We start from the raw sequence: 15,151 nt of genomic DNA on the forward strand, positions 1-15,151 counted from the left end.
AAGGAGAAGGGGTGGTAGAGGATGAGATGGTTATATAGCATTACAGACTCAATGAACATTAATTTGAGCAAACTCTGGGAGATAGTAAAGGACAGAGGAGCCTGGCGTGCTACAGTCCATGGGGTCGCAGCAAGTCAGACACAAATTAACGACTGAACAGTATCAACAAACAACACTGAATGTAAAATGTAAAATATTTGCCATCATGTAGATCCATTTATGCACCCACCCCTAAACAGCAGTCTCTCTGTTATAGTTGTCCTATGAATGTAACACGTCAAATATATTAAATGCCTTAAGACAGTGTTATAATAATTTTTGCTTTAATCCACTGTATCAGTTTTAAACCAGTTTTAAAGTCAGTTTTAAACCAGTCAATCCTAAAAGAAATCAGTCCTGATTATTCATTGGAAGGACTGATGCTGAAACTGAAACTCCAAGACTTTGGCCACCTGATGCAAAGAACTGACTCATTGGAAAAGACTCTGATGCTGGGAAAGATTGAAGGCAGGAGGAGAAGGGGATGACAGAGGATGAGATGATTAGATGGTATCACCGACTCGATGGATGTGAGTTTGAACATGCTTCAGGAGTTGGTGATGGACAGGGAAGCCTGGCGTGCTGCAGTCCATGGGGTCACAAAGAGTCGGACATGACTGAGCAACTGAACTAAACTGAACTGATGAGTTTTAAGGATGAAAAAAGTAGTTCTTATTTTAATCCATATAGTCCCCATTTCTCAAGTTCTTCATCCCTTTCTCACGGTCTGGTTTTCCCACCATTTTCATTTTCCTTCTGCCTGAAGAACTTACATTAGCCCTTGTGATGCAGGACTGCTTTGTTTTCATCCTTGAGTATATTTGTGCCCAATCTAGTATCATTTTCCCTTTTGGCACTTGTAGGATGTTGTCCCACTACCTTCTAGTCTCTGTTGTTCTTAATGAAAAGTTACCAGCCTTTCAGATCGTTGTTCCCTGCATGTAACATGTTCTTTTCTCTGGTTGTTTTAAAGAACCTCTCTTTATCTTTGTTTTTCAGTAGTTTGTGTAGGGTCTGGATATAGTTTTCTTTTTATTTATGGTGCTTGGGGTTTGCTGAAGTTCTTAGGTCTATAAATTAGGTCTTTTACCAAATTTGGTATGTTTTCAGCCATTATTTCTTCAAAAATTTTTTCTTTTTTATTCTTTGTGGGATTCCAGTTACACAGGTGTTTATATTATCCTCAATATCCTCAAAGTTCCCTGAGGCCCTGTTTTTCTTTTTTTTTTCCTCTCTTTCTTTTCATCAGATTGTGTAATTTCTACTATTTATCTTCAACATCACTTACATTTTTGTCATTTGTTGGTTAGCTGATCTACTGAAGCTTTTATTCTGTGTATTGTACTTTACAGTTTTAGAATGTCCATGTTTCATCTGTATAGTTTCCACTTCTCTACCAGGATCTCCTATCTTGTTGTTCATCTGAAGTGTATTTACCTTTATCTCATTAAGCCCAGTCACTGCTGCTATAAAGTCATCCTCATCTGAGAATTCCAGTATCTGGATCATCTTGAGATCATCTCCATTGATTGTCTTTTTCCCTTGAGAACTACATTTTTCTTGTTCTCTGTATTTTGAATAACTTAGAGATATATCCTGGGTGTTGTGAGTACTCTGTTGTGGAGACTTGATTCTGTTGCATTCTTCCAAAGAGTGTGGATGGTTTTGTTTCAGTAGACAACTAACTTGGTGAGACTCACACTGTAGTCTCTCCCTGTCTGGCCTGTTGTTTCATTCCTGTGGCCTTAGCTATAGACTGCTCTGAGTCTGCCCACCCACACACAGTGTAGGGGTCAGCCTGAGACCTGGGCAGAGCTTATCATGGAATTTGGGACTCCCATTCTCTGCCTCTCCTTTCTAGACCCACCCTCCTTTTTTAAGCTTTGGAAAAGATAGTCTTTTAATAACTGTTTTATCACCATGTTAAGTCAGGCAGTTACAGAGTAGTTAGAAATTTCTGAAAGGATATTATTGTTAAAAAAAAAAAAGTTCATTCTTAAATAAATAACATCCAGCACTTCATTGGGACACTGCTGTTCAAAAAGCCGTGGCCAAATAACTCCCAAATAAAACACAGCCCCAGGTTGTTTGCAGCCATGTGGGGATGAAGCCACATGCAGAAGACGAGGCCTCTAAAGGAGGACACAATGTCAGGACCCATCGGGGCCCCTGGCAGTACTCAGCGCCGCCAGCCAGACTCCAAAGAGGGAGTGCAAGTGGGTTTCTTTCTGGGACACTCGAATTATTGTTCAATTAGTCAACACAATAGCTCTTCTTAAGAGAATAGTTGATTAACATGATAAGGAGGTTACTTAACATTCTTTGGATTATACTGTTGTAATTATGGTTAGTAAATTCCAAGAGTCTTAACAAAAAGAGCCTGCATCATTTGCAGGTATGAAGACAGCTTAATTCTCCACTGGGCTTTTTGTTATTTGCTGGGCCACATCCCTTTCTCATGGCTGTGGCTGTCCTGGGATTCCCGCCTCTGAGCTGCAGTGCAGAAAGACAGTGAGTTTTCTTTTGGAGTCCACAGCCTCAGTATTCTCAGACTGTAGCTATCAAGACGGAAAACCTGGGAGTTCCCTGGTGGTCTAGTGGTTAGCATTCAGTGTTTTCACGGGCCGCGGCCGGGGTCCAGTCCTTGGTCAGGGAACTGAGATCCCACAAGCTGAGCAGTGGGCCAAGATAAAACCTGGAAAACCCAGCCTTGTACTGTTTTTTTACTACCAAATTTCAGTTCTCTTCCCAAGTCTTGCTGCTTTGATTCACTTCCTAGGTCTTTAGGTGATTGCTTTTTTTTCCCCCGGTCCAGAGTATTTGTTGGTATTACATGCAGGAGGGGTTGGTCTGTTGGACTCTGCCAGGATTAGGTTTAAATCACTATATCCTCCCCATGGCCAGGGAAGATGTCCAGAGAGTTTGTGGTTGAATGGATGGGTGATGGGCACAGGAACTGCTTTTCACTCTCTCCTCTCTCCTTTCCCCTCAGCTTGACCCCTTTGAATCCAGCGATCCTTTTTCATCCTCCAGTGTCTCCTCAAAAGGATCAGGTGAGACCGATGGCTTCTTTTACTTCTCTTCCTTGGGCAGCAGAATGGCCCACCTGTTCCAAAGCTGGTGTGTCTTCAGCGTTTGTGTCGTTAGTAAGTAGCACCCAGATCCTCGCCCAAGGCAGTATGGCCCACGCCACGGCCCTCATCTTCCTGAGCAGGAGCTGGCATATGCTGGGAAGGAAGCTTGGCTATAGGGATTAATTCAGTAATAACACCGATAGATTAGTTACTCTTGACACAGTCTTCCTTAAGAATGTTTAGTTCGTATGTTTGATTTTTTTTCCTAAATAAATCCAAAGTTCTGTTGAGGCTTGTGCTGTGGGTCTTGGGTTTGAGGGACCCTCCCTTCACAGCATAAAACCCTTAGGTGTGCCTCTAAAGGAGGGGAGCGTTTGCGGACTGCCTCCTCCGCTCCACCTTGCCTGTGGGAACAGGCCCCACTTGGTACTGCTGCCTTGCCTAGCATCTTGACTTGTTAGTTATAGAGCTTGACTTCATAGGTGGGCTTGTGAGCTACTCCAGGAAAATCACACCACCCACCAAAGGAAAAAGCTCAGCAGAAATCTCTACCCACAGATGCCCTCCCCACATGAGCCGTGTGCATGGCAGTCCCCTCCCTCTCACTCCCCCAACCTGGTCCAGCAGGACAGACACCAGGCCCTGTCTGTCCTTCCATGGGGGGCTTGTCACTCCTTCCGTGACTGATTGATGCTGGCTGGCAGCCCAGCCACAGGGCTGAGTGCCCCTAGCTCGCGTGGCTGCAAACTGTCTGGATGAGCTGCACCAACCACAAGCCAGAGTGGGCTAGGCGGCGGGTGGCGGGGGGGGCGGTCCTGGTTAAGGACCTGCACCCAGAGTCAGCACCCTGCAAACAGACATGAGTACCCTGGATCTGCCCTGGTGCTGTGGTGAGCTGAGAGAGGCACTTGGGCTTGCCCCCAGGAGGTGTGTTCCGTGAGCACACTGTAACTGCCTCTCCTGCTGCTGCTTGCAGGTCCCTTCGGAGCCTTAGACCCCTTTGGAAGTGGGTCCTTCAGTAGTGCCGAGGGCTTTGCCGACTTCAGCCAGATGTCCAAGGTAAACCTCTCCCGTGGAGCCTCTGTGCCTCCGCAGTGTGCCTGTGCTGTGGTCGTGGTCTTGTCGTGGCTGCCAGGCATAGTTGTTTCATGCCACGTATGTATTTCCTTGGCACCCGTCCAACTCTGAAATGCGAAACGCACGCTCATGTGACGTTGTGAGTCCGCAGACAGGGTCTACAAGGTGTCCGTGGCTGTGGCTGGACCCATTTCCCTTCCTCCAAGTGGCGCTGCCAGAGCCCTGAGTCCCCCCCACCCAGGCATAGGCGCAAGGGGCTCCCTTCTGCCCTCACTGGTGTCTCAACGGCCGTCAGACCTCAGGTGATAAAGTCGTCCCAGTGGCCAAACAAAGCAAGAAGGTGTTGGGCACAGGGGGCCGGGCCTGGCGTGCAGCCTGCGAGGCCGGAACTGGGGGCCACGGGCCCACATGCAGGAGATATGTCTGCAGCTGCCTGTGGGCAGAACCCGAGAAGAATGTGGAAAGCGAGGGCTGGGCTCAGTCGGTGAATAAAAACGCGGGTGCAAAATAAGCTGTTCAGGAAGGCCTGTAAGTCACTCCTGTTCGGCCTGGGCGGTGTCTGCGCAGCCATAATTACCTGAACTGACTGTAAATGTAGCCCCACACGTGGTGTGATCACTCTTGTCAGAGGGGCTCGAAGGAGGTGTGGCTGGAGAGCTAAATCTTTTACATAGCAAGAAGTCCATCGGCAGAGACTGTCCAAAACAGAGCAAGCAATAAGAGTAGAAGCCCGTGACTCTGAGGTACATTCCAGAAGAAACTGCTGAGAAGTTGAAAACGTTGGCTGTGGGGAGCTGATCTGCAGCTTCTGTCCTCTGTCCTAACCTTCAGCGTCGCTTGGTTTCGACTGCGAGCCCGGGTTAACAGGAGTTGAGGGACGCGTTCGGTGTGTGTGTCTTGGCCTTGTCAGGAGGGTGGGGTCCCCCTTCAGGATGCAGAACCAGGTGCAGCACAGCCTGTTGAAGCCCTCATGTTCTCCGTTTATTCCTCTGGTGTTTTCCAGCTGCCTGCTCCCATCCAGGTGGCCCGGGCTCCATGGCCACGGGGGCCTTGATTACCACATGCAGATACAGTTCCTGTCCCTGCTCTTCCCCTTAGCTGGGGGGTGGGGGGTGGCTGGAGGAGGAACCCTGGAATGTGTGGGAGCAGGCACCCACAGCCTGGAGTCCCCTACCGCCCACGCCCTCGCACCCCGCATGCCAGCTCCTCGGAGGGGCATCCCGCCTGCTTCACTCAGCCCGAGGGGTGCACGGCTGTCTGGGTGCTGAGTGCTTGTGGTTAGCGACGTGTGATTGTGGCATGTGGCTTCCAAGAAACGTTTGAGGTTTTGTTCAGGTTTTCAGAGAAGCGCGTGAGTGTAAACTGTCGAGGTAGCAAATCTAACTCCTGGCTGGAGGCAAAGCATCTGTTTGCCCATTGGCTGCCGCGGGGGGTGCCACGGTTTCCATCTTGTCTCCTTCCAGAGCCTGGAGGGAGTCACCCTTCTATGGGAACTGGGACACTGATGGTCTGGGATCGGCCATCAGTGCCGATCATGTTCACCTGTCACTGTGTGGCTGTTACACTCACTCCTAGAGTGGAGCTGTGTGTCCTTGGCTCATGTCCCTGCTTTGCAGGCGGGAAACTGTCCCCTGAAATGAAGAAACCTCTGCCACATGGGGGCAGCAGTCTCCAGGGAAGGGGCTCACGCTGTGTTCTCAAGCCAGCACAAGTGGGCCCTCTCCCTCAGAGGCAGGGGAATGAGGGTGAGCAGTGCCCCCGAGGTGGGCCCAGGGGACGAGGACGAGGCATGATCCGAGCCCTCTGCACCAGGGAGCGTGGGAGGCTGCGTGGAGTGGCCGCCTGCTCCAGGCAGCGCCTACCTGTGTCCCTGCTAGTGGCCCGAGCCAGGCCGTTCAGAGCCTGGCCCTTCCCTCTTGGCGCCCGTTCCAACCTAGAGTTGCGTTTTCCCTCTTTTATTCAGCTCTTCCTCTCTTCAATCTTGTGTCCCGGATCAGGCCACACACACGTGCACTTGTGACTTTAAAGCCAGCGCCCCTTCCTGTTGGTGGCAATGGGCGGGACAGGGCTGGCTGGGGCCATGGAAAGTTTGGCTATCTGTTGTTTTGTTTCCACGATCCCATCAGCTCCTGATCTCGTGCCACTTGCCCAGCGCAGTTCAGCGCCATAACCTTGTAGGCCTCTGTTTTTCCCTTTTGGTTCCCTTTCTGTTTTTCAAGAACAACACTGTGTGTATAAATAAAATGCTGAAGGAAATGAAAGTAAAGTGGCAAGAAGGTGTTTTTTTTAACTGCTTGGGGTGTGTGTGTGTGTGTGTGTTTTGAACATCGCTGTCTTTTCTCCACCTGAGTGGGGTGGGGAGGCCATGCAGGCTGGCGCCCTTTCTTAACTTCACCCAAAACTGGCGTGTGCTCCCCTCTGCCCGGCCGTGCTGGAGGAGAGAGTGCCAGCCAGCAGTCTGAATTCCCTGGATTCCTCTGGGAGTTTCTCCAGGTTTGCGCCCTTAGTTGATGTCCTCTCGTACCTGAGGCGAGTTTTCTAGGCAGTATTACCTTGCATTAAGAACACCTTCCCCAAAATAGATCTCAGAGCATCTGAGAATAAAAACAAGACTCCAGCTTAATTATTTCACCCCTCCCACCCTAGGATTAAAAAAAAAAGCCAACTATGAAACACTTGACTGCCCTTTGTCAGCCCATTTTCAGGTGTTTTTCAAGCATGCATTTCTATTTAGGGCTTTTTTTTTTAAGTTGAGGGACATTTGTTTTAAGTCAATTCTTAAAACTATAAACCTTTTAGGGCTGCATCTTGTATAGTAGCGTTTCTGTCTGTGCCTTTTCCTTTTCTGTTTTTTTTTTTTTTTTCTTTTTTTTGGAGCACAGTTCACTATAGCCCAGCCAGAGAGCCCCTACCGGCTTTACTGAAACCCTTCTAAAAATAGCAACTTTCCCTGAAGCCGCAGCCTAAGTAGGAACCAGTCAGGTCCCAGAGGAGGCTTCTTGGGAAACTTCAAGTCATGAAAGTCAGGATTCGGAAATGACGCAGGCTTTTTGGTGTCAGAAGTGATAAAACTCCCTGCTGTGGGTGAACTCTTTCTCCCTGGAGCGGGTCCACCAGCCACGCAGTGGGTTTAGACAGCTGAGGGGGGCGGAGAGTCGGCTTGGCCCACGGTGTCCCCAGCCAGCCGGGAGGCTCAGTGCAGCTCACGCTCTGGGGTGCAGTGCACAGCCTGGGTGGATGAGGGCCTCACTGTGAGCCAGGCAGCTCTGGGGCCGGGGGCGGGGGGGTCCGCACCCAGAGGCTCCCGGGTGTCCCTCTGCACCCCTTCCCCAGAGCTGGCGCATACCCAGCTCCCAGGACAAGAACGGGCCCACGCAGGGGCCTTGGGAGCTGGTCATGCCCCCTGTTTGCCAAGAAATTGGTTTTGGTTCTCGCCTGCCTGTCTCAGGTTGTGGCGAGCGTGGAGAGTGCTGTCAACCCAGGGCATGTCCTGGGAACGACAGAAGCAAAAGCAGCTGCGCACGCTCCATCTCCTCAGCGGCTACTCCGTCTTCTTTCCCAAATAGCAGAGCCTAACCCACTCACTCAGAGCTGAGCTGCCTCCAGGTCCATGCTGCACTGTGGCTGTCCGGCTCCCTCCATCTGGGGAAGGCTCTGTGGATGATAGGAAGCAGCAGAAACACAGTGTCCGTGGCCAGCGGGCATTTGCAGATTCTTGCAGCATTCAGGAGGAGCCTAGTAACCTGCACATCCTTGGCATGATGCTGCTTGCGCTGTCTCTGCTGATGTGGTCAGGCGCCGGGTGGAGCCGCTTATGCATTCCCTTTCGACTTCTCGCCCCAGCCCTGCGAGTGTGGGCCAGTCATGATGGTCATTTCACAGAAGAGGAAACAGAAGCACGGAGCCGGGAGCCGGGCTTCCAGGTCCCACCCTGAGGTGCTGTGTGGTCAGCAGGCCGTGTCTCCTCCCAGTTCCTCAGCTTCCCTGCATGGGAGATGGAAGGGGTGGCCGGGGGACTCTGTCCCCAGGCCCGTGGGACGATGTGATGAGATCAGCACAGAATGGACGTCTCCTACGCTGGGGGCCCTCTGAGGTTCCCGGGGAGGAACCGGTGTGCCCAGCAGTCTTGGCTGAGGGTGCCACTGCCCTCTCCAGGCCCCCTCCTTATCTCTGTGAACCAGCCGCCTCTCTCCCACCTGAATGGAATATCTGAGACTAGGTACCTGGGACAGGGGTGGCCGTATCCGTGTCCCCGTGACCACAACCCCGTGACATGCCTGCCCTTCTCCCCACTGCTCCATCCACGCGTGGGAACCCGGTGCCTAAGGAAGTCCCCAAAGTGGGCTCCCCTGACCCTGCTCTTCCTTCTGTCCCTGACTGGCCCCCCTACCCGCGCTGGGGAGAGCACTGCAAGGGCCTCTCCTCACGCCTGCTCCGGGCCCCCCGTGTGTGGTCTCCGCTCACGCCCGCTCTGCGCCCCCCGTGTGTCGTCTCCTCTCACGCCCGCTCCACGCCCCACCCCGTGCGTCGTCTCCCCTAATGCCCGCTCCGCGCCCCCCGTGCGTCGTCTCCTCTCACGCCCGCTCCACGCCCCACCCCGTGCGTCGTCTCCCCTCATGCCCGCTCCGCGCCCCCCGTGCGTCGTCTCCCCTCACGCCCGCTCTGCGGCCCCTATGCGTGGTCTCCCCTCACGCCCACTCCGCGCCCCCCGTGCGTGGTCTCCCCTCACGCCTGCTCCGTCTCCCCTCACGCCCGCTCCGCGGCCCCTATGCGTGATTTCCCCTCACGCCCGCTCCGCACCCCCCGTGTGTGGTCTCCCCTCACGCCCGCTCTGTCTCCCCTCACGCCCGCTCCACGCCCACCGTGCGTGGTCTCCCCTCATGCCTGCTCCACGCCCCCCGTGCGTGGTCTCCCCTCACGCCCGCTCTGTCTCCCCTCACGCCCGCTCCACGCCCACCGTGCGTGGTCTCCCCTCATGCCTGCTCCACGCCCCCCGTGTGTGGTCTCCCCTCACGCCCGATCTGTCTCCCCTCACGCCCGCTCCGCACCCACCGTGAGTAGTCTCCGCTCACGCCTGCTCCGCGGCCCCTATGCGTGGTCTCCGCTCGCGCCCGCTCCGTCTCCCCTCACGCCCGCTCCGGGCCCCCCGTGCGTCGTCTCCCCTCACGCCTGCTCCGTCTCCCCTCACGCCCGCTCCACGCCTGCTCCGTCTCCCCTCACGCCCGCTCCACGCCCACCGTGCGTGGTCTCCCCTCACGCCCGCTCCACGCCCACCGTGCGTGGTCTCCCCTCACGCCCGCTCCACGCCCCCCGTGCGTGGTCTCCCCTCACGCCCACTCTGTCTCCCCTCACGCCCGCTCCGCACCCACCGTGAGTAGTCTCCGCTCACGCCTGCTCAGTCTCCCCTCACGCCCGCTCCGCGGCCCCTATGCGTGGTCTCCGCTCGCGCCCGCTCCGTCTCCCCTCACGCCCGCTCCGGGCCCCCCGTGTGTCGTCTCCCCTCACGCCTGCTCTACGCCCACCGTGCGTGGTCTCCCCTCACGCCCACTCCGCACCCCCCGTGTGTGGTCTCCCCTCACGCCCGCTCTGTCTCCCCTCACGCCCGCTCCGCGCCCCCCGTGCGTGGTCTCCCCTCACGCCTGCTCCGCACCCACCGTGAGTAGTCTCCGCTCACGCTTGCTCCGTCTCCCCTCACGCCCGCTCCGCGCGGCCCCTATGCGTGGTCTCCGCTCGCGCCCGCTCCGGGCCCCCCCGTGCGTCGTCTCCCCTCACGCCTGCTCTACGCCCACCGTGCGTGGTCTCCTCTCACGCCCACTCCGCACCCCCCGTGTGTGGTCTCCCCTCACGCCCGCTCTGTCTCCCCTCACGCCCGCTCCGCGCCCCCCGTGCGTGGTCTCCCCTCACGCCTGCTCCGCACCCACCGTGAGTAGTCTCCGCTCACGCTTGCTCCGTCTCCCCTCACGCCCGCTCCGCGCGGCCCCTATGCGTGGTCTCCCCTCACGCCCGCTCCGGGCCCCCCCGTGCGTCGTCTCCCCTCACGCCCGCTCCGCACCCACCGTGAGTAGTCTCCGCTCACGCCTGCTCCGTCTCCCCTCACGCCCGCTCCGCGGCCCCTATGCGTGGTCTCCGCTCGCGCCCGCTCCGTCTCCCCTCACGCCCGCTCCGCGCCCCCCGTGTGTGGTCTCCCCTCACGCCCGCTCTGTCTCCCCTCACGCCCGCTCCGCGCCCCCCGTGCGTGGTCTCCCCTCACGCCTGCTCCGCACGCGCCCCCCCCCCCCCCGCCCCCTGCGTAGTCTCCCCGCCCCCAGCGCATCTCCTCTTCTGGGCTCTTTTGAGGATCACATCCGTGCTTTCACTCCAGTGTCCGCTACTTCCCTTTGTGTCCAGCAGCTCTGAATCTCCTCTCTCCCCTTTTCCCTAGTTCTTTTCTGTGTGAGTGAACACGATCCCCACCCCCACCCCCCACCCCCTTAGAGAAAGCGGTCTCCCTTCGGGGCGCCACTGGTCCCTGCGCTCATCCCTCCGTCAGGGGATCAGGGGAGGTTTTTCGTGCCCAGCGCCGTGCTGTGGCTCCCGGAGGGGCGCACAGACAGACAAGTCTGTGCCCGCTGCGGGCAGGTGTGCGCCCTGTCGGTGCCTCTTGCCTTTGAGGCCACTCAGGTAGACAGGAGGGTCCTGGGTGCCTGACCCTGGCGTGATAAGCTGTGTCCTGTCAGCTCCCCCTAGGACGTCCAAGCCGGTCCAGGAAGGGGTGGCTGGGAGGGGTTTGGGGGTGGCAGCGAGCTCCAGCCCATCTCTGAGAAGGAACAGGGGCTCAGGTTGGACGGGAAGGGCTGAGCGCCCCCGATCCGGGACCCTGTGTGTATGGAGGCCTAGGTGTGAGGCACCAGAGGATTGCCCAGAGAGGGTTGGGTCCACTGTAGGGGTGAGGCCGAAGCGTTGCGCAGTGAGGGGGTTGGGGGCTGCGAGGAAGGCCGTGTGTGCCTTGAGGAGTTCTGGGACTTACCTTTAAGCTTCACGGTCTTTCCACGCTACTGCCTACCCGTCTGCCTGCCTCCCTACCCGCCTGTCATGCTTACCTTCCCACCTACCTTCCTGCCCATCCATCTCTCCAGGCGTCTCTCTGTGGCTGCTGTGACATGGTCCAATTTGGGTGTGAGATGGTTGATGTCGGGTAGCGGGGAGCGCGGGTGAGACCAGGGCAGGAGGAAGCTGGTGGAGGGGCCGGGCCAGGCCAGAGGCAACAAGAGCGCATCAGAGGCGGCGGTGGCTGTGCCAACATGCGTGGGGTGGGCTCGGGCTTGAGTCCCTGGGCGGCAGCTCAGTGGCACAGCGAGGGTCTGGTGCCACTCTGACCGAGTGCCTGATGCTGACTGAAGGGAGGGGGGCGGGACATGTCTCTGAAGTATGAGCAGGAAGCCCCGATACCCCCAGGCAGGTGGCAGGGAACAACTCCCCCCGCCATGCCTGCCTCATGACAAGCCCATCTAGGCGCTGGGTGTTCTCGTCTGATCCATGTGTCTGTCAGCTGCCCCTTGTGGGCCAGAGGACCCCGTCTGTTGAGGGTGGAGGAAAGCAGGGGGCTGGTGAGCAGCCCTCGGGCCGAGCGGGGGCCCTGCCGCACACCCTGGAGGGCTCGGTGGGCGTCCCTGCCTCCATGTTAACGATTGTTTCTGCCTCTCTTTTCGTGTCCTCTCTTGCAGCCCCCAACTTCTGGGCCTTTCACCTCCTCCTTTGGAGGGACAGGATTCTCAGATGACCCCTTTAAAAGTAAGCAGGACACTCCCGCTGTGCCTCCGAAGAAACCTGCTCCTCCGCGGCCTAAACCGCCGAGCGGTCAGTACGCTTCCTTCTCTCGCAGCCGCCTGCCCACCGTCGCCGGGCGTCAGGGGTATGGCGGGCCCCTCCGCACACCAGCCCAGAGGGTCTGTGTTCGGAGCCAGAGGGGCTCCCCTCCTCCCATCACGTGGCTCTGCACACCCGTGTGCCTGGTGGCGCCTCTGATCCCTCCTGCCCTCGCCGCGTCCTGTGGGCCCCCGTGCTCTGGGCTCTGTGTGGGGCTCCAGGGGGGTCTTCAGAGGCCGGGGACTGAGAATCCTCCGGGCAGTTGGCAGAGCTGCTGCGTGGTCCCTGGCTCAGCATGTAGTTGTGGCCCCTCCGACTTCCCCACCCCTCCCGAGCTCTTTCCAGTTTGGCTCATGGAGGGCCCAGGGCTGGGGGCTGGCAGAAGCAGTGGCTGAAGCCACTGCACCCATCCTGCAACTCCAGATTGGTTTAGGACTTGGGGAGGGGTGGGGGGTTCTTCCTTGGCTGTGATTGATGTGAGAGGAGCCAGATGGCTTGGGGTTCCCTTGCTCTCTGCTCCTGCCCCAGCATCTAGGCAGGTAGCTCTGAACAGGGGGCTTCCTGCAGCCTTTCCTTCTCCTGGTTACGGGATGTTGCTGGCTTCTCGCAGGATTTGGTTAGCTCGTGCAGGGTACCTCTCTTGGGTGATGGCAATAGTTCAGCAGGCCAGGTTATCAGACTTAAAAGCAGGAAGCTGTTGCTCCCAGTGGCAGAGAGATTCACTGCAGTTTCCCAATCATTAGTCTATTCCCCCTTCATGGTCTGCTCTGGTCCCCTAGCAGAATCCCCTGTGCTGCCCCTAGACTATAGTGTCATAGAAGCACCACGTGCTCCTGCGGTCATGCCTTCTATTCACGGCCTTCCTCTCTTGGTCCTTTCTGTTGGGCTGACTCTCTCCTTCCCACCTGAGCATGCCCTACCCCCGCAGTCAGCCCCAGGGCCTCCGCCTTGTGGCTGGGCAAGGGTGGACGCCCCCTCCGCCCCCTGAGGTCACTAGTTACAAAGGGTCATCAGTTCAAGGATGGCCAGCCTTCCTACACCTGTTCCTAGAACCGCACAGAGGGGAAGCTGTTTAAAAACGCACCCTCTCCCCTCCTGTCACCTGCTGGCCAGGGCTTTGTCTCAGGAGGACAGGCCCTCTGCCCGCAGTGCCCACTTTGGCCTCCTTGTGGATGGGACACGAGAGAAAGCACACCCGGTGGGCGGGGTGAATTTATGAGATTTTCTATAAACCATGCTTCAAAGGCATTTACCCTGAAACGGGGCGGGGAGTGGGGGGGAGGGAGCAAAAACTATGAAGGAATTCCCTGTGTCTGCGAGAGGCCGCTTACACCTGAGAGGCTGTGACCCTCGGGGGACACTGGCTGGTCTCCTGATGGAATGGCGTTGGGCCTTCTCAATCAGAAAGACGGGAGCCATGGCAAACCTGTGCACTCTGACATGCTGCATGCGTGCGTGCACACGCTGTCACACTGTGCTTGCATGCGCCTGCATGCACGCTGCGCACGTGACGGTACAGGCACACACGCACACCCCCGCCCGGCAGCTCAGCTCGGCATCTGCTGGGCCTCGTGGAGGAGCTGCTGCCCTCGCTGGCCGCGGCAGGCGCCGAGCTCCGTTCTCAGGGTTTCTTGGAAACATTCATCTCAGCCTCCTCCCCTTCCCTGAACCAGTGCGGGGGTGCTTTTGAAGTCGCCCTCGGCTGGCACCTCCCCTTGTGTCTCCCTCAGTGAGCCTCCCCACCCACCTCGGCTTCTGCTTTTAGTTGCCATGGACTTGGAAAGCAGAGCCCGCTGGAGGTGCAGCTCAGCTCCCGGGGGCTGGCCCCAGGGCTCAGGCTTTTCAGAGTCCTGTCCGTGTTTGGGGGAGTCTGGGCGTGTAACCCCGGGGGCCTCAGGCCGCCTTTGCTCATCATGGCTTTGGCCTGCTGCACCCCTGCTGAGGCAAGGCTGGCAAGGTGCCGGGTGCCCCGAATAGCTCTTCACATCACGACCCTCAGGGTGCAAGGTCACGACTGTTAGCCCGCCAGATTCTGGCAGGACCTGCAAGACCGGACAGGCACCATGATGCCCTCTTAGCAGAACTGGAAAGGGAAGTGAGGGAGGTTCACATGGATGCCCAAGGTCACGCAGCAAGGGGGGGCAGCAGGGCCAGCCCTACACCCAGTGACCCCTACCCCTGCCCAGGCCTCCCACTCCCCCAACCCCCCTTAGACAGCTGTAATGAGAACCATGCCGTGAGCTTCGGGTGCTCTGGACAGCAGTCAGCCTGTGTGCAGTGCTTAACCCGTGAGCGGCCACACCGTGCCCGCATAGAGGCCTAAATGTCTTTCATCTGATTCTCTTACCTAGAAGCAGTGGCTGAACAGGAAACCCCTGCGTTGTACACGTTGCTGGGTGGTAGGTACACGCTGTGTGGCGGGTGCTGTCAGAGCCCTTGCAGTGGTGCTGTGATTTCATACTAACCTGTAACAACCTGGAGGCTGCCGGCTGTGTCGGTGCCCCTGCGAGGGCCGCCTGACCCAGCAGGTGTCATTGAGCAGGGTGGGTGTTGGTGGGGGGCGTGGGCTTGTCCTCTCCAGGCTGCTTCCCCGATCGAGGGATTGGAGCCCACCCGTGTGCACGGCCCTCCTCTCCCCAGTCTGCATCACAGGAGCAAGGCCTCTTCAACTGGAGCCGCCCGGCTGTTGTCTGCTTATTAGCAAGACAGGGCAGCAGATGAGAGTCAGAGAAAATCCCGCTTGCAATGTTTGTTATGGAAGCGTCAGGCTCAACTCTCGTTCTCTTGGCTCCTAAAGATGGGAAGCGTCCAAGGGGCTGTCCATGGGTGGTGGTTGTTGTCTTTGTGAGAAAACAGTCAGCAGCTGGCGAGTGAGGGCATCATGGAATGTGCTTTTCTATGCTTCTTGCTGATGCAGCACTTTGCTGCTTGGAGGGGCCGTGTGGCCAGCACATGAACGTGCTGCGTCGTCATGCTCAAGGGCACTCTGACGTGTGGGGGTGTTGGTCCTAGGAGGGCGAGCAGGGAGGGGCTGCTCCCTGCTCCGAGGCCCGGTGGCCTTGGTGGCGGAGCCGTGACCCCCTCCTCCATGGAGGTAGGTGAGCAAACAGTGCAGC

General features: G+C 57.2%; 1 protein-coding gene across 6 annotated transcripts in view; it reads left to right on the top strand.

Moving 5' to 3' along the window:
* The window catches only part of EPS15L1 (epidermal growth factor receptor pathway substrate 15 like 1), a 105,326-nt gene that overhangs the window by 72,238 nt on the left and 17,937 nt on the right, over positions 1-15,151 (top strand). For 2 of the 6 annotated variants that reach the window (XM_020908656.2, XM_070462399.1), the window contains exons 20-23: positions 3,032-3,092; positions 4,090-4,172; positions 11,894-12,026; positions 14,387-14,434. In XM_020908656.2, the coding sequence (XP_020764315.2) occupies positions 3,032-3,092; positions 4,090-4,172; positions 11,894-12,026; positions 14,387-14,434 (325 nt within the window). The remainder of the gene's footprint in view (positions 1-3,031; positions 3,093-4,089; positions 4,173-11,893; positions 12,027-14,386; positions 14,435-15,151) is intronic. The other 4 variants (XM_020908657.2, XM_070462405.1, XM_020908658.2 and 1 more) reach the window with 2 other exon arrangements.

The sequence above is a fragment of the Odocoileus virginianus genome, chromosome 3 (genome assembly GCF_023699985.2).
Source record: "Odocoileus virginianus isolate 20LAN1187 ecotype Illinois chromosome 3, Ovbor_1.2, whole genome shotgun sequence".
NCBI classification, from domain to species: domain Eukaryota; kingdom Metazoa; phylum Chordata; class Mammalia; order Artiodactyla; family Cervidae; genus Odocoileus; species Odocoileus virginianus.